General features: G+C 40.5%; 2 protein-coding genes across 10 annotated transcripts in view; one reads left to right on the plus strand and one right to left on the minus strand.

The window, feature by feature from the left end:
• GRXCR1 (glutaredoxin and cysteine rich domain containing 1) overlaps positions 1–1629 on the minus strand; it is a 308941-nt gene extending 307312 nt beyond the window's left edge. For 4 of the 6 annotated variants that reach the window (XR_004679238.1, XR_004679243.1, XR_004679242.1 and 1 more), the window contains exons 1-2: positions 1271–1628; positions 361–431 (exon numbers count right to left, since the gene is read on the minus strand). The gene's annotated coding sequence lies outside the window, so the exon portion shown is untranslated. Of the gene's footprint in view, positions 1–360; positions 432–1270 lie in introns of all 6 variants that reach the window. The other 2 variants (XR_004679237.1, XR_004679239.1) reach the window with 2 other exon arrangements.
• A 309-nt stretch (positions 1630–1938) lies between these two features.
• The window catches only part of ATP8A1 (ATPase phospholipid transporting 8A1), a 218574-nt gene continuing 202352 nt past the window's right edge, over positions 1939–18160 (plus strand). For 3 of the 4 annotated variants that reach the window (XM_035005058.1, XM_035005062.1, XM_035005059.1), the window contains exon 1: positions 1939–2281. In XM_035005058.1, coding sequence (XP_034860949.1) covers positions 2233–2281 — 49 coding nt within the window. In that variant the 5' untranslated portion in view covers positions 1939–2232. The remainder of the gene's footprint in view (positions 2282–18160) is intronic. The other variant, XM_035005060.1, reaches the window with a different exon arrangement.

The following is an 18160-nucleotide window of genomic DNA, read 5'->3' on the forward strand; positions in this document are numbered from 1 at the left end:
CACACACACACACACACACACACAGAGAGAAACATATAAAATGGATTGCTCTCCATTATGGAAAACAGAGGTAATCTCTGGAACTCCCTTCAGTTAATTATTATTTGTAAATAGGCAGAACCGAGCTTCATTTGAGGGCTTGTTAGGAATTACAAAGGTGATTGTTCCTAAATCGAATACTGGCATGCTGCTGTGCACTGATTTTGAATAAAAACTGGCTCTGGCTTTATATAAAATTACACATAAAACGTTAATCACAAAAGCACAGCATTATCTCTAGTTTCTGTTCACTAACTTTTAAAGCTGTTTTTCTGTTGTTACTGTTTTTGTTGTTTTTTACTGTCTCCATGTTGTACTTACCCTTTTAATTTTGTTCCAGACTCATATTCAGCAAGTCAGAGGACGCCTGCTTTATACAGGAGGTCCTGGACCTGGAAGAAATAAAAATGGCCAGTGATAACTGTCCTAAGAAGACTGCACGCTCATTTCTTACTTTTAGAAGAACATACTTGCAAATCATGACCATCACTAGAACACAGTTATCTTAAGCCCCGCTCTACCCTTGCTGATGTTCCATGAATACTGGAAATACATTTTCTTTGTTCTAAATCCAGCCTCTGAATCAGAGCCAAATAGAGTGGGTTCTTCATAAATATGCATTGACCACCTGACAGGAGTATTAATGTAGGGCAGGGCCCTGATTAGCAAATGTTACCTGCAGGAGGCAAAGGAAATACCACAAATGAAGATAAGATGCTATTAGAAGATTTCATTTTTTCTTGAGGCTTGGGAATAGTCACTATCTCTGTGGTCAAACCTCCCCAGATCTCTCCCTGCAGAATCTGAAAGCAGCTCATATAAAAGGCCTCCATGTAAGGCCTCTCTTCCACTGGGTGCTGGAGGAAGAGCACAAGATGAAGGAAGAAGGAAACTGCTTCTAACTTAATTTATTCCTTTCTTGCCATTTCAGCAGCTCACCAGAATCTACGTAAAACCTTACATCCTAACTCGATGATAAAATCAGCAATAAAAAAAAAAAATACCTTACTTGTTTCCATAACTTGTTAGCATGGAACTCGGTATATAAAAGGTAATGAGGTTACGATGATCTCTAGGATACGAAGGAAATTAAAATCTAGTATTTATTTATGGATTTTATATTAGGACACTCCCCCCCCCCCCTTTTCAGGTACAACTACTGCACCCAACTTCCTGCAGGTTTGAGTAAAAGCAAAAACCCAAAACAAAACAAAAGTGATTTTCGAACCACCTGGCCCAATAGTTGAATTTATTGCAATTCCCGAGCTTTGTCGGGCTGCAGAGCACGCACTGGCCGGACGCACCGGCCCACTCGCAGGCTGTCCAGACGCACCCAGGCACCAGTGGCAGGAGGAGCACCAGCTCCGGGGAAAGCCCGGCCTCAGAGCCTGTTGCTCGTGGGCCAGGCAATGGAGCAAGTGCAGCTCAGGCGGCGGGGGTTGGTGGCCGCCCTGGGAGGCTAGAATTCCACCCAGGCGGCGAACTCGCGGGTTCTTTCCATTGCCCGGGCTGGGACTTAACCCTTAGCGTCCCAACCTCTCTCGCCCCTCGCCTGCCCACTCCGCCCCAACACCACTTCCCAGACCACGGCCAACTCCATTGTTATTACAAGCCACAGGGTAGCAGGAAGGGATACGCGGAGATGCAGGCGCCAAAGCACCCCTTGCTTTCTGGGCAAGACTTAGGAGAGTCAGAACAGTGTTGAGAAAGGACAGGACGAGCCGAAGCTGCAAGGCGGAGCAAGGGCGCCCAGCGGGGACGAGGAGGCTGGGAGCTGACCACCCTGCCCCCTCAGGAATGGTACGGTCCGGAGCAAGGCGGGGAGGAGGAGGTCCTCCCGGGTCTCTCCCCGCCCCTCTCCCGACTTCGCCGCCGCGCTGCCGCGGGAGCGAGTGAGCGCGCGCCCCGGCGACCCCTCCCCCGGCGCGGGCACCCGAGCTCCTCCCCTCGCCGAGCCGCCCCCTCCGCGGCTGCAGGGAGAGCTCGCCTGGCTCTGCGGACGCCGCCACCTTCGGCCCCTCTTCCTCCCGCTCCGGCGTGCGGGGGCAGTCCGGCGGCGGCGCTGCCCTGGGTGGGCGACTGGGCCCGCGCGGCGGCTGAACACTCGGCGCGGCGCAGCCAGGTCTCCAGCCTGTGCGGCGCCGTGACAGGTGCAGAGTCCCGATTAAGGCTCCACCTGCGGCGGTCGCCGCGATGCCCACCATGCGGAGGACAGTGTCGGAAATCCGCTCCCGCGCGGAGGGTGAGTGGCCGCCGCAGCGCTGGGCTGTGCGCCCAGCGTGCACGGGGGTGGCTCGGGGCCAGCTTGGGGTCGGGCCGTGTGTGTATTAGGGAAAAGATGCCCCGTCCCACCTCTTCCCCTAGGTAAGTCTGGCGGTCGCGCCTGGTCCCTGGCGGACCCTTCTCGCTGCGCCGCCTCCAGTGCACTTGCAGACCCCTTCCCGGCTCTAGAACCCCGGAATTGGTGTCCTCGGCCGGAGCCCCAAGTCTTGCTTTACACCGCAGCGTGACCATTCGGTTCCTGTCACCGAGCGCTCTCGTCCTGCCCACCGCCCTCCCCACTAGCGCACAAGCCTTCCCGTCTCCGCTTGGCTTCTTCACCCTTGTGAACAGATCCCCAGCCCGCCGCCCCCGCCTCCGGCACCCACCTTTTTGCAGCCCCCACACCACGGCTCCCAGAGGAGGGGAGTGCCTTTCCCAGATGCAGGATCCTTTGATCTACAGCTCCTTGTCTCTTAGAGCGTGAGGAGCCTTAATTGGGGCTGGGTGCTCAGCGGGTTCTGGGCGGTACAGTCTCTGCAATTCTCTTTCCTGCCGTGGAATCTACCCAGCTTCCATCCGAGATTTCGGTGTTTTTCCTTTTACCTGAGATCCTCACTTTGGCCACCTGAGCTGACTTTTTAGCAAGGGGGAAGCTGTTTTCTTTGCTCCACCCAGGGCCAGCTGTTGAATGGCTACACCTGGCAGCACTGAGCAACAGATGTCCGAGGGTATAGCAAGTCAGCTTTTGGAGGCCGAAGCATCCTCTTCAGCTTATCTGAGGAGTTCTCAGCATTCTTCCTGGCAAGTGATGGTCACTCGGTAAATATTTCTTGATTTTGCTTATGGCAAAGCCAAGATTGTACATATCTAGAGATTTCTTTTTCTTGTTTTTCTGTCCCATAAACCAGTACTTGAATCCTGCAAAGAGTGGAACAACATGTTTTTGAGAACTAGTCTATCTTCCCATCATCCCTGCTCCCCCACCCCATCTTTTAATGTGAGGCAGGTGGGAAAGTGGTTTTAGAAAAAAGATACAGCAGTTAGGAGAATAGGACTCCAGGGCTTGCGACAAGCGATTTTATTGTTTTTCCTCCTTAGAGTCTTCATGTAAAAATATGGGGGCTCTGAGTTCTAATATCTATGGTTTACTGATTACAGCGTTTAGGCAATACTAAAGGAAACTGCTCAGAGTAGGTGTCTGGGCAAGAGTCACAACTGACCTGTGCCTACACAGGAATTTAGTACATATTTCTTGTTATTTGTACTGTAATGAAAAAAGTATATAAGACATTACAGTTTTAGATACAAGATGAATAAAGGGTCGTGTTATTTTTGAAATGTACACAGTAAAAAATTCTTTTTTTTTTTTTTTAATACCTCTGAGTGAAATGGATGACTATTCCTAGTCACTACCTGAGTAAGCCATATAGGTGATGAAAATATAGTGGTAATAATTGGGATTGTTTTTTCAAATAGCAGCTGTTGATGAATCATATATTGTGGGAAATGAGGAAAAGAGAAAAGACCAGAAAACAATGCAAAACCTGTGGCATATGAGAGGATTTTATTAGTATTAAAAGGCTACAGTATTGTTTTTGGTTGTCCTGTGTATTTTTCAAAGCATTTTCTCAAAGATTGCCTTATGGACTCTCACAACATTCCTGGAGGTAAGTGAAGGTGGTCTCATCTGATGATTGAAGGAATTGTGGCCCAGGTGGTTGAGGTGCTTGCCCAAGGTCACGTAGTTAGTTCAGTGACACATTTGGATGTAGAGCTCTGGGGAAATAAGGACTGTTTTTTATTTAATCTTTGTATTCCCTGTGCATGCAGCACAGTGTCAGGCAATGACCCTTCCCTCCCATATTGGTTGGTTTCAGTTTATTATGTGCTTGGTATTTTGCTCAGGACTATGGTGAGGGCAACATAAATAATGACTGTGGGCTGGATATGTGGCTCACTGCCCACCCTGCCCACACTTTTCTTTCCTAAGGAATATTCTCCTTTGACAGTTCCTGCTGCCTAAAGGGCCTTGTTCTGAACTGCAGCCCCTTTGGCTCGGCTGATTGGACTAGGACTAGTCATGGCTCGGTCATGGACTAGGACTAGTCATGGCTCGGCTCATGACTCAGGGGTAGACAATCCATAGGTGGTGCAGACACTTGTAACCTTGTGGTTTGGCTCAAAAAGGTTCTCTATGGTGATCATCTCTATTGTGGGAAGAGTTAAGCTTAGAGACGTAGGGTGAAAATTGAAGCAGAAAGGGGCAGAGGTGAATAGGCTAGTAGAGGAGAGAATGGCTGGCTCTAATGGGTCCTGTGAATGCTGCTGACGTGAGGAAGCAGGAACTATGGTGAACAGAGAAAAATAGGAGAGAGAATGGTGGAGAGAATGGGGCAGAGACACAGATGCTGAGAAGGGGTAGCTCGACCTTGGAAATCCTCCCTGAGCTTGCTAGTCCCTGTTCCCAAGTACTGTTAGAATAAGCTCTTTTTTTCCCTTGAAGTGACTTGAATGGGTTTCTCTTCCCTGCAACCAAATTGGCCAGATGTGTGGCTGTCCTGTGTGCAAGTTATTTACATCCAAATTGCGGCTAAAGAACTTCCGTGAAATAATGAATAAATAGTCTAAGAGTGGATGTTATTAATAGAACATGGTGCTTGCTATGGGAGACATAGGTCCCATTGGCAGTCAGGACATAGAGCATGAGGCCTGCTCAGCGAACACTTCATTGAGAAATAATTTGGGATGAGTGCTTCCCAAACTTTAAGGTGCACACAGATCATCTGGGGATCTTGTTAGGTAGAGATTCTAAATCAGTAGGTCTGGGGTGGGGCTGCAGCTGTTGCATTTCTGACAAACTCACAGGTAATCCTGGATGGCTCTGGCCTTCAGGTCTGAGTAGCAGGAATCCAAAGGATATTGCCTTTTTCTGTGTTTTTTTTTTTTTTTCCAATAGTTGGGATGGTATTGAAGGTAGAGAGTAACCAATTGAAAAACTAGTGAACGTCAACATGGCTTATTTGAGAGATCTTAAGGAAATTGGCCGGGAGCAGAGGGAAGTTTGGAAAGAGAGGGTATAAATTTGGATAGGTAAATTCCTGCTAGATTACAGGGCATTTCAAATGCCAAGATGAGTCATTTGGATATAGAATCAAGTATTTGAAGATCTAATCCATTTCTCATTCAAGCATGATGCCAGTGCATGATATCTAACAGGGCCAGTTAGGAGCCAAATCATCATAGGGGAACGACATCCCCAAAGAAGTGTCTTTCGAAGATACGTCTGGAAGCATGTTGGATGGTTTGGACAGAATGGCACTGTAGACAGACTCTGTCATTAAAAAAAAAAAGGAAAAGAAAAAAGTCTAGTAATGACAAAGGCCAGGAGTATTTTTGGAGTGGAAAAGTGAGAATGGGAAGGGAGGAATCAGAGATTATTTCTAAGTAAAACAGAAGCTCATTCAGCAGATATCTGTTGAGCTCCTACAAGTACTGTTCCTGACACTTGGGATACATCGGTGAACAGAATAGAAAAAGCCCTGCTCTGGAGGTGCTTACATTTTAGAGGGGCAAGAGACCAGACAAACACAATACATTGACAAATTGTAGAATTTGTTATGTAGTAAGTACTATGGCAAATAGAACAAGAAGATAAGATGCATAAAATTGGTGGATGGATTGCAACTTTAAGTAGGTTGGTTAGGTTGGCCTTCCATGGACCAAGTGAAGGAGTTAGCCCTGTTGGGATCTAGGGAAAGAGTGTTCCAGGCAGAGGGAACAGTCACAGCAGACGCCCCCAAGGCAAGAGAGTCAGGAGGGTTAAAGGAACAGTGTAGGGGAGAATAGTAGGAAAGGAGGTCACAAAGGTCACACCATAGGACATAGCAATACAGGGCAGGAGATAAATGGATTAAAATGAAAGGAAGTTTTCAAGCAGTAATTTTGAATTTTAATGTTTACAAGATCTCACGTATCTCATTGAAACTATAATTTCCTAGGAGACTCATGAAGATTTTCTTCAGTAGGTCTGCAGTAGGACTGGGAATCTACATTCTTAATGAACTTGCTCGGATGTTCTGGTATAGGTGAAACACATTTTGAGGAACTCTGCTTTAGTCTTAAAACTGCTTGGGAAAATCTATTAAGATAAGGAAATTGAGAAGGAGGGTCCATACAATAAGAAGTAGGAATTGTGGGATATCCAAAGGGATGTGTTTTGAAGATACTTAGAATTGGAGGTTAGATGTGGGCAAAATCAAAGGGGAATCTTGAGTTCAGAGGTCATAGTTGAAACCCTGATAGTAGACATATTTTCCAGAAAGCAAAACAGGATAAAGCTGAAAGCTAAGAATTCTGAATTTCTTCGTTTTTACCCCAGCTAAATCAAATTGTCTCTCAATACAACATTAGGAGTGCTAAAAACAGGGACTAAAATTATGGTGGCTTACACAAAATTTTGTCACTCTGGTAAAACTAGTATGGAGGTAGGCAGTCCAGGTCAGCTCTGCGCAATTCATAAAGTCAGAAGGAACATTGTCTCTATGCCTTTCTGCTTCAACATCTTCCATGAAGTCATAACGTGGTTGCTGGGGTTCCAGCCATCATGGAAAAGTTCCAGGTAGGAAAAAAAAAAAAACCACAAAAAAACCCCAGAAAGATGAGAGACCAAAGGGTTTACCTGGAAGTACCACACAAAGACTCATCCTAATTTTACTTTGGCTTCCCTCTGCAAGGGAAGCTGGGAAATGGAGTTTTCTAGCTGGGCACATTACTCAGTGTTTTATTACTAAAGGAAAAAGGAAGAATGGCTGGTGGGTGGGCAGCTAACAGACACAATCACCATCAGGTATTCAGATTGTTATAAGGCTCTTGCTTGCAATAAAGGAATGTTCTAGAGCTCATATACAAAATAATAAGCATTAGGTTGTTCAAAACTAAGGAAATGTACACATACGTGTCCAAAAGTTTACATTTTCTTCTGCTGAATATTATAATGCTAAAATGAAAGACATCCATTTGATTGTGTAAAACATGTGCTAAGTAATAAATTTAGTTTAGGTATTGTTTTTTTAAACTAATCTGTAAAAATGACAACTTTAAAATGTTTGTATTTTTACAGAATGTTATGTCTTATTAAAAGATAACAAAAGGAGCATTCAAGTAGTTTTAGTAAGAATTGTTAAAGGGAAATTTGGGGGAGGAGGTTTCATTTGTCCAGGTAAAAGATGACTAAGATTATTTGTTCCTTTAACAAGCATGTATTATTCATCTGCTGTGTGCCATCTAATTTGGGTGATGGGACAAAAAGGTGTGAATGAAGGAGATCCCAAAGGAAATCTGGAGATGGGTTAAAGATTTATAACTGACATAGCATTGTGAGAGAGAAGGTATATGAGTGTAGTGATCCTTTGCGTAATTAATATTTGAGAATCCCCAATACATGTCATCTTGCTTAGTATAATTCTGGAGATATTAAGTGTGGCAGAACCAAATTGTTAGGGTTTTCTAGTCTATAGCCTATTCACGTTTTCATCGTATTACTTCAAGAACAGTGAGAATTGAATCATGAGCCGACTTTACAACCATAGGAAAGTTTGCATGATCAGAGTATACTTTTGAAGTTGGTGAAATGTTTGCTGCCTGGGTTTCTATTCACAGAATTTCAGAAGGTAAATGTTGTAAAGGCAACAGTTTCATTCTTCATTACTAGCTGGAGCCCACATCTTTCAAAGCTATTATTCTGTGGATTGTAAACCCTCTAAACTAAAGGTAGGGATTTTTGTCTGTTTTGTTTACTGATACATGGCTCCCACTGAGAACATTGCCAGGAATGTAGTAGAAGCTCAGATGCTGTTGAATGAATAAGTGAATCTTGTGATCTAGAGGTAAGATGATCTAGAGATGCCTTACAGTCAGACCTATAAGACACCCTCCTCCTGGAACCTGAGCACCACATTGGGAGCAATTTACAAAAACAAAAAACAAAGCATGTGAACAGTGTGATCTGTTTACTGCTGTACACGGCCCTCACAGCTTTGCCTGACATAGTGGCCCTTCGTGTTTGTTTGTCAGATGAGTGGATAACTCTGAACTTTGCTTTGAATGGAAGAGCTTAATGTTGTTCTCTTGATTGTAGAAGTGTAACACTTGCTCATTGGAAAAAACACATACTGCAAAAGGTGTCAAAAAGACAGTAAAAATCACCCCAAACTATGCCATCCAAATATAACTACTGTTAACATTTTAGCATATATCCTTTCCAACTATTTTCTAGGAGAGGAGAAATAAGTTTATTAAGAGAAGTGAGATCATACTCTACATAATTTTAAATCTTTTTTTTTTCCCCCACTTAGTATTTCATGGGCATCCTTGGCTATCAAATACAGATTTTTGTAAACTGCCTGAAGGATAGAATTTTTGCCTACTCTCACTGTTTATATCCTCTGCCTAGAGCTGAGCCTGGAACTTAGTAGGGGCTCAATACTATTTGTTGAATACATAGATCATTAATTTTATGAAAGCTCAGCATTTTTATGTTAGTGTATAATTAATTACTAAGGAATCCTCTGTGACATTTAGGACATTTAGATCATTTTAAGGTTTTTAAAAACAATTCTTGGATAAGCAGTTTTAGACATATCTGTATACTTTTCTGATTATTTCTTTGTAAAAAGCCCCTAGAAAAGGGATTCCTGGATCAAAAGTATGTACATTTTAAATGACTGTTGATACATGTTTCAAACTTGTTGGAAAGATTATACCAGTTTATACACCCACTGAAAGTGAACAGGAGTGCCTATTTCTCTCTTCTCCATCATTGGATTGCCACTTTTTTCATCCTTTTAAACGTACAATGCAAAAAATGAATCTCTAAGTTTACATTGCTTTTAGTTATTAGGTTGAATATATTTTGGTAAGCTTAATGATTTTCAATTTTTTTCTGAATTGTTTATTCATGTTCCTTTATGAAATTTGTTTTGTATTGAATGTTAATTTTCTCATGTTAAAGACACTATTTTCTGTTTATAATTTACCTTTTAACTTCTATATTTTCTAGTGTGTATGCTAATTTTCATAAACATTTTTAAAATTAAAATTTTTTGAAGAATAGTTGACACACAATGAATGTTAAATTAATCTCAGGTATACATCATAGTGGGTTGAACTTCTCTATTATGCTCTGCTCACCACAATTGTAGCTACCATCTGTCACCATACAATTCCATTACAACACAATTGACTATATTCCCTATGCTGTACCTTTCATCCCTATGATTTATTTATTCCGTAACTGGAAGCCTGAATTTCCCACTCCCCTTCAGCCATTTTGCCCATTCTCCCACTGCACCCCCCCCACACCCGTCCCCTCCAACAACCATCGGTTTGTTCTCTGTACCTGTGAGTCTGTTTCTGTTTTTTGTTTCTTTGTTCATTTGTTTATTAGATTCCACATATAAGTGAAATCATATGTTGTCTTTTTCTGGCTTTTTTCACTTAGCATAATACCCTGTAGGTTCATCCATATTGTCTCAAATGGCAAGATGTTCCTGATCTTAGAGGAAAAGCCTTCAACTTTTCCCCATTGAGTGTGATGTTAGCTGTGGGTTTGTCATATATGGCTTTTATTATGTTAAGGTATGTTCCTTCTAAAGCCACTTTGTTAAGAGTTTTTATCATCAATGGATGTTGAATTTTGTCAGATGCTTTTTCTGCATCTTTTGAGATGATGATATGGGTTTTATCCTTCATTTTGTTAATATGCATCATGTTGATTGATTTAAGGGTATTGAGGCATTCTGGCATGCCTGGGATAAATATCATTGAATCATAGCAAATGATTCTTTTAATGTATTGTTGAATGTCGTTTGTGAATATTTTGTTGAGATTTTTGCATATATGTTCATCAGGGATATTGGCCTGCAGTTTTCATTTTTTGTAGTGTCTTTGGTTTGGGTGTAAAGGTAATGCAGGCCTTGTAGAATGAATTTGGAAGCTTTCCTTTCTCTCCTATTTTTTTGGAATAGTTTGAGAATAGGTGTTAAGTCTTCTTTAAATATTTGGTAGAATTCACCTGTGAATCCTTTAGGTCCTAGATTTTTGTTTGTCAAGAGATTTTTTGATTACCAATTCAATTTCGTTATTCGTAATAAGTCTGTTCAGATTTTTATTTCTTCCTGATTCAGTTTTGGATGATTATGTTTTTAGGAATTTACCCATTTCTTCTAGGTTGTCCAGTTTGTTGGCATGTATCTTTTTGTAATAGTCTCTTATTCTTTGTATTTCAGTGATGTTGGTTATTTTCTTTCATTTCTGATTTTATTTGAGCTCTCTCTTGTTGAGTCTGGCTAAAGGTTTATCAATTTTGTTTATCTTTTGAAAGAACTATCTCTTTGTTTCCTTGAAATAGATAGTAAAAATATAGAAAAAACTCATTTATTTCCACTCTGATTTTTATTATTTCCTTTCTTCTAACTTTGGGCTTTACTTCTTTTTCTAATTTCTTTAGATATAAAGTTAGATTGTTTATTTGAAATTTTTCTTGTTTCTTGAAGTAAGCTTGTAACATTATAAACTTCCCTCTTACAACCGCTTTTGCTGAATTCCAAAGATTTGGGACTCTTGTGTTTTCATTTGTCTCCATGTATTTTTTTTTATTTTCTCTTCAGTTTCTTCATTGACATATTTGTTATTTAGTAGCATGTTATTTATCCTCTGCGTTTGCATTCTTTTCCAATTTTTTTCTCGTAATTGATTTCTAGTTTCATACTGTTGCAGTCAGAAAAGATGCTTGATATGATTTCAGTGTTCTTAAGTTTACTGAGACTTGTTTTTGGCCTAAGATGTTATCTGTCTTAGAGAATGTTCCATGTGCACTTCAAAGAATGTATATTCTGTTTATGAATGGAATGTTCTATATATATCTGTTAAGTCTATCTGTCCTAATGTGTCATTCAAAGCCATTGTTTCCTTATTGATTTTCTGCCTGGATGATCTATCCATTGATGTAAATGGGCTATTAAAGTCCCCTACTATTATTGTATGACTGTCCATTTCTCCCTTTATACCTGTCAGTATTTGCTTTATGTATTTAGGTGTTCCTGTTTTGGGTACATAGATACTTACAATTATTATATCCTCTTGTTTGATTGTTTCCTTTATTATTATGTATGCTCTTCTTTGTCTCTTGTTACCCTCATTTTAATGTCTATTTTGTCTGATATAAGTATTGCTACCCTGGCTTTTTTTTTTCTTCCAGTTTCATGGACTGTCTTTCCCATCGCTTCATTTTTGGTCTGTATGTGTTTTAGGTCTGAAGTGAGTCTCTTGTATGCAGCTTATATAGAGGTCTAATTTTTTTGTCCATTCCATCACTCTTTTTCTTTTGATCAGAGCATATAGACCATTTACATTTAAAGAAATTATTGATAGATGTGTACGTATTGCCATTTTATTAATTGTTTTCTAGTCATCTTTGTAGTTTTTCTCTGTTCCTTTCTTCTCTTGCTTTCTTTTCTTGTGATGGATGACTTTCTTTAGTGTTATGTTTGGCTTCTTTTCTCTTTTTGTGTGTGTGTATCTGTCATAGGTTTTTGGTTTCTGGTTACCATAAGGTTCATATGTAACATTCTAAGTATATAGCAGAGTATATTAAGTTAATGGTTACTTAAGTTTGAACATATTCTGAACTTCATTTTTACTACTCTCTCCACGTTTTATATATATGTTGTCATATTTTACATCTTTTTTATTTTGTGAATCCCCTTAACTAATCTTTTAGATATAATTGATTTTACTACTTTTGTCTTCTAACCTTCATTCTGGCCTTAAAAGTGATTGCTCTACTACTTTTACTGTGTATTTGCTTTTATTTGCAAAATTTTTCCCTTTCATAATTTTCTTCAAATTATGGCCTTTACTTTTCCACTTAAAGGAGTCCCTTTAATATTTCTTATAAGGCCAGTTTAGTGGTGATGATCTTCAACTTTTGTTTGTCTGGGAAACTCTTCATCTCTCCTTCAGTTCTGAATGATAGATAACCTTGCTGTGTAGAGTATTCTTGGTTGTAGGGTTTTTTTCCTTTTAACGTTTTGAATATATCTTGCTACCCTCTTCTGACCTTCAAAGTTTCTGCTAAAAAATCAGCTGATAACCTTATGGGGTTTCCCTTTTACCTAACTAGTTGGCTCTCTCTTGCTGCTTTTAAGATTCTCTCTTTATCTTTAATCTTCGACATTTTAATTGTTATGTGTCTTGGTGTGGACCTTCTTGGGTTCATGTTGTTTGGGGCCTTCTGAACTTCCTTGGGCCTAGATGTCTGTTTCCCTTCCCAGTTTAGAGAAGTTTTCAATTATTATCTCTTCAAGTAAGTTTTCTGCCCTTTTCTCTCCTCCTTCTGAGACCCTTATAATGTTAATATTAGTACACTTGATGTTGTCTCAGAGATCCCTTAACCTATCCTCATTTTTTAAAATCTTTTTTTTTTCTTTTTGCCGTTCAGCTTATATGCTTCCCATTACCCTGTCTTCCAGATCACCGATCTATTCTTCTGCATCCTCTAATCTACTCATGATTCCCTCTGGTGTATTTTTCATTTCAGTTATTGTATTCTTCAACTCTGATTGGTTCTTTTTCTCTGTTGAAGTTCTTACTGAGTTCATCCACTCATCTCTCCATTCTGGTGGTATCTTTATGACCATTTTTGAACTCTTTATCAGGCAGATTGCTTATCTCTCTCTTTTTTTTTTTTTTTTGGTCAAGATTTTATTCATTTGAGAGCGAGAGAGCACAAGCAGGGAGAGTAACAGGCAGAGGGAGAAAGATAAGCAGCCTCCTCCAGAGCAGGGAGCCCAATGCAGGGCTCAATCCCAGGACCCTGGGATCATGACCTGAGCCAAAGGCAGATGCTCAACCCACTGAGCCACCCAGGTGCCCCACTTATCTCCTTTTCATTTAATTTTTTTTTTCCTAAGGTTTTGTCTTGTTCTTTCATTTGGAACATATTTCTGTCTCTTCATTTTGTTTGACTTTGTGTATTTGTTTCTATGAATTAGGCAGAACAACTACTTCTCATAAAGTTGAGGGAATGGCCTTCTGCAGGGATGTCCCCAGTGTAGACTTGGTGTGCCTGCTGGCTTTGGTTGGCTGACTGGAGCTATAGAAGGTGTGGGCTAGGGATCCTGGGCATCCCATGCAGGGGCTGCTCTGGTGGAGTAACTGGAGCTGATGTGGGTGTGGGTCAGAGTGGTCTAAGGGTTCTCTGTGCAGAGGGACCCCTGTCAGGATGGCTGGAGCCCAAGGCAGATGTGGGCTGGGAGGTCTCGGGGTGCTCTGCACAGGGAGGGCCCTGGTGGGACAGCTGGAGCTGAAGTGGGTGTGGGTTGAAGGGTCCTGCAGTGCTCCACGTAGCTGGTGCCCTAGTGAGGAGCTGGAGTTGTGTGGACCTGGAGTGTTCTGGGATGCTTTGCCCCTTTGTGTGTCCTTGGCAAGATGGCTGGAGTTGTAGTGGGTGCTGTCCAGGGGTGTCCCAGTGTGTATCACATTGGAGCCCACTTCAGTGGGATGGCTGGGGCTGGTGTCAGCCAGGGGCCCAGGTTCGCTGAGGCAACAGGCCAGCCAAGGTTCCCAGACCCTGCTTCTATCTGCCCTCATAAGGTGGAGGGGGGACATAAACAGTGGCACTTCCCAGCCCCTCTGACTCTGGAGAGTATTGCACAGCTCCCTTGTGGGTTAGCACATTTCTGGGGCTTGTTCCTTTATGTTCTAATTGCTCTTTTAAACTGTGGCTGGAGGAGGTTAGTGGCCCATGCTCACTGAGGCAGCCGGCCAGCCAGGGTGCCCAGACTCCCGTCTTATCTGCACTATCAAGATGGAGGGGGAAATATAAATAGGGCTGGTGATTGCCAGCTCCACCGACCTAGAGAGAGTTCAAGTAGGTCCTTTCATGAGTGCTTGGTGGATCCAGTTGTTCTCCTAAACGGCAGCTCTTTTCAATGCCCAGGGACAGATGAATCTGCTTACGGTCCCTCAGTACTGCAATTCACAGCATTGGAGGTGGGGGCTCCCAGTTGTTACCACATCTCTATCTCTCCTGCCACCTTCTATATAGTTTCTCTATCATTTGTTGTGCGGAAGCTGTTCAGTCAGTCTCTCAGGTCTTCAGGAGGAATCGTTCCATATGTAGGTGTAGATTGAGTGTGTCCATGGAGGAGGTGAGTTCAGGGTCTTCCCACATTGCCATTTTGGACCCTTTTCTATAGCCAAGTTAATTTTTATGATGTGTAATCTTTCGGTTTTTTCATTAAAATTTCTGCTTTAATGTCATATTTCTCATTTCAAGGTAATGAAATTTTTCACTTACATTTTTCTTCCAGTATTTTTAGGGTTCAATTTAAATCTAGTTACGTGGGCAATTTCTGTGGGGTATATTTTGTTGTGAGATGTGAGGTAGGTAGGGATCTAATTTTATTTTTTCTCAAACAGTAATCCACCTGAAATAATAATCATATATTTAATAATACTATATTCTTCTTGTATGGCTTTGAGGTATTTCTTTTTACTAATTTGACCTATACAGTTGAGTCATTTCTGGAAGCAGTCTCTCCCCCCTTTCTCTGCCCTCCCCTCTCTATTTTGGTCTTTTTTGTCCCCTAGAATCAAATTCCATTACTGCAATTAAGAGTTATCCTCTTAGCTCTCCTACTCTCACTGCTCTTTTATCTGATTCTTTTGTTTATTTTTCATGTTTATTTTTCCACTTGAACCAGTGAATGAATCACTCAATCAAATTTAAAAATGTGTTGGGATATTTATTGGGATTACATTAAGTTTATGAACTTATTGAAAGAATTGACATCTTTCATATATTGAGGCTTTGAAACTTAGTTTCTTTCTCAATTTATTGGCATTTCTCTCCTGTGCTGGGTAGAGTTTTCTTAAATCCTGTCTACTTTAATTATTTTTTCATAGATGATTTAAATTTTATGAAGATATTGTGAATAGAATCCTTTCTACATTATATGTTCTTTTTTGACTATTAGCGCATTTGAGGTGTTGGATTTTGACACTGTCCATCAGTCTGAATTCTTTCCTTTTAAATAGTTTTTCAGTTAATTTTCATCTTTGTAAGTTTTAAAATTATAATGTGTGTCGTGAAACAAAGTATTTTTAAATGAGGTTTTCAATTAACTAGCCTTGACCAGGTATATTTCAATTATGCTATTTTTTCAGCAAGATTGGTTCATTTTTATCTGCTGAAGTATTGTGGACTTTAATTTTGGAATTTTGGATTTTTTATTTTTGAACTTTGGATCCAACATACAACTTTTAAGATTTCATATCGGATCCCTTACAAAATAGCTGAGCTATTACTCATCTGCTAAGTGTATAGATCAGAATTTAGACCATCCGGGATTTAACTAATGATTCCGTGAAACTGTTTACATGCAATTGGCATTCCTATCTGAGATAAACACGAAGAGAAATAGAATGTGGGCTGCAAATGCTAGACACATATGTAGTTTTAAATATTCTGGTAGCCACATTAAAAAAGTGAAAAGAAACTGGTGAAATTAATTTTAATAATATATTCTTTCAATATATCCAAAATACTATTTTACCATATTGTTGATATAAAATTTAATAATGAGATACTTTGCATTCATTTTTTGTAGTATGTTTCTAACTGCCGCATATTTTATATTCACAGCACATCTCAATTTGGACTAGTTTCATTTTACGTTCTCAGTTGCTGCATGTGGCCAGTGGCTGCCATTTCGGACAGCATAGGTGTAAATTATCCCTCCACCATGTGTTTACATGTTAGGATTTACTAGCATTCTTCAGAGTACAACTTCATAATGGAAATCATGGCTCAAAGGAAGCATATGAAAAATATATGTGTGGATATGCCTTTCTATTAAATAGAGATTTAAGCCTTCAGCTTCCTTCCTTACAATAACAGGCTGTCACGGATATCTTCATAAAACCTTGTTAGTGCTTAAATGATACTGCTTTTGACATGGCCCTTGTGACAATTCAGAGGTTTTATGTAAGTACATCATGGCATCTTTTGGAGCTATTGTTTTGTTTTTATTTTTTAAAAAGTTCTCTTTTTAATATGTTAATAAGCAAAAACCATCCTGCCTTACCTATTAGTTTCCACTTAAATGTTAACATGTAACGTGTATACATAGATGGCAACTTCGAGTAGTGTGCTTTTATATACAATGTTGCCATCACTTCCGTTGATCGAAGTGGACTTTAGAACTACTGGGCAAAAGGAAATGTCTGTTTTAAATTGAGCCTCTGTTCATTATTTTGTGTGAGCCATCGTTAAAGATGACTGATCTTGATCTATCTGGGGTTGTACTTAATGGGATCACACCAGTCAGGTGACAGTTTAGGCAGAGACTATTACTAAGAAGGCCAAAGCTAGCCTCTGTTCTGGACCAGGAAACCACTTTAGTGGGCCAGACCTATTTAGAATACAAGATTGACTTTCATGAGGTAAGCAAGCAAACAGTGAATGTGAGGGTGAATCTGAGAGTTGGTTTATTCTGACACCAATCGAGACTAGCTTCTGTAATTGGCTTGGATCCCTGGGCTTAACTCTGGTCCTAAAAGAAATCCAACTTGGTATAGGAGAAGTCCCCTTACAGCATCTACAGCCCATCTTTCCCCCACATCTCTCCCTCACGTCAGTGTAGGCTTAGCCCTGCAAACTTTAAAGATAGGAGATATTTAAGGAGCTCTGACTTAGCACTCTAAGGATGTGGTATGAATCACCCTGTCACTAAAGAAGAATGATTCTGTCTGCCATCTTTTGGGCTAATTGTGTCCAGTGTGGTCAGGCACGGGGAGACTTGTGTAATGTCGAGTGTTTCATAGCCATGTTGTGTACCTCAGTGGTGCTCAACCCAGGTTGCACAGTGAATCAAATTGGGAACTTCTAAATAATACCGATACCTGGACCTATCCGAGACCAATGGAATCAGTCTGGTCCATTGGGCGTTTGGACCAAGCACTGATCCTTAATATCTCCCAGGTAATTCTGAAGTACAGCAATGCTGGAAAACACTGGTGTGGATCTTTGAATTTTTTACTTTGCAGAGAGGATGAGGAATAGGGTATATAAAGCCATGTAGGTTGTCAGCCAGAAACCAAGTGCATGTGGATATTTTGGTAAATCTTTGTCTATTGCTCAGTTACCTCATGGGTCTAATTATACTCCTCTTGCTTACCCTTCTCAGAAATGGTAAAGTTTCTAGGATGATACTCGATTATTAGATTTTGAAGACTTTCTTTGAAATCCTAAACACTTAAAAAAAAAAAAATCCTAAACACTTAATATAACCAAATGACGAGTAAACACATTTAGTTTATTTTTAGCCGGTGTTATATCTACTCTGGGAGTGTGATGAATTTGAGCCTTTCTGCAGTGTCCTTACTAGTTTTTTTGCTAACCTACTTACTTTTGGTATATGATAGTGATTAATCTCTTTATTCATCCTATATTTGTAGCCTATATATGTAATCATTTGCACCTAGAAGAAATACCTTAATGATTTGGTAAATCTCTGAAACCTCTGTGATAACTTTATGGTAAGGGGTTTATTTTCTCCAGTTTATAATTATTTTTTCCTTTTTTTGTATTTCTATTTAAATTCCTGTCAGTAAACATACAGTGTGATATCAGTGTCAGGTGTACAATATAGTGATTCAGTACTTCCATACAGCTCCTGGTGTTCATCACAAGTGCACTCCTTAATCCCCATCACCTGTTTAACCCATCCCCCATGCACCTGCCCTCTGGTAACCCTCAGTGTGTTCTCTATAGTTAAGAGTCTGTTTCTTGGTTTGC

The sequence above is a fragment of the Mirounga leonina genome, unplaced genomic scaffold (assembly GCF_011800145.1).
Source record: "Mirounga leonina isolate KUSES-001 unplaced genomic scaffold, KU_Mleo_1.0 Mir_129, whole genome shotgun sequence".
Lineage (NCBI taxonomy): Eukaryota > Metazoa > Chordata > Mammalia > Carnivora > Phocidae > Mirounga > Mirounga leonina.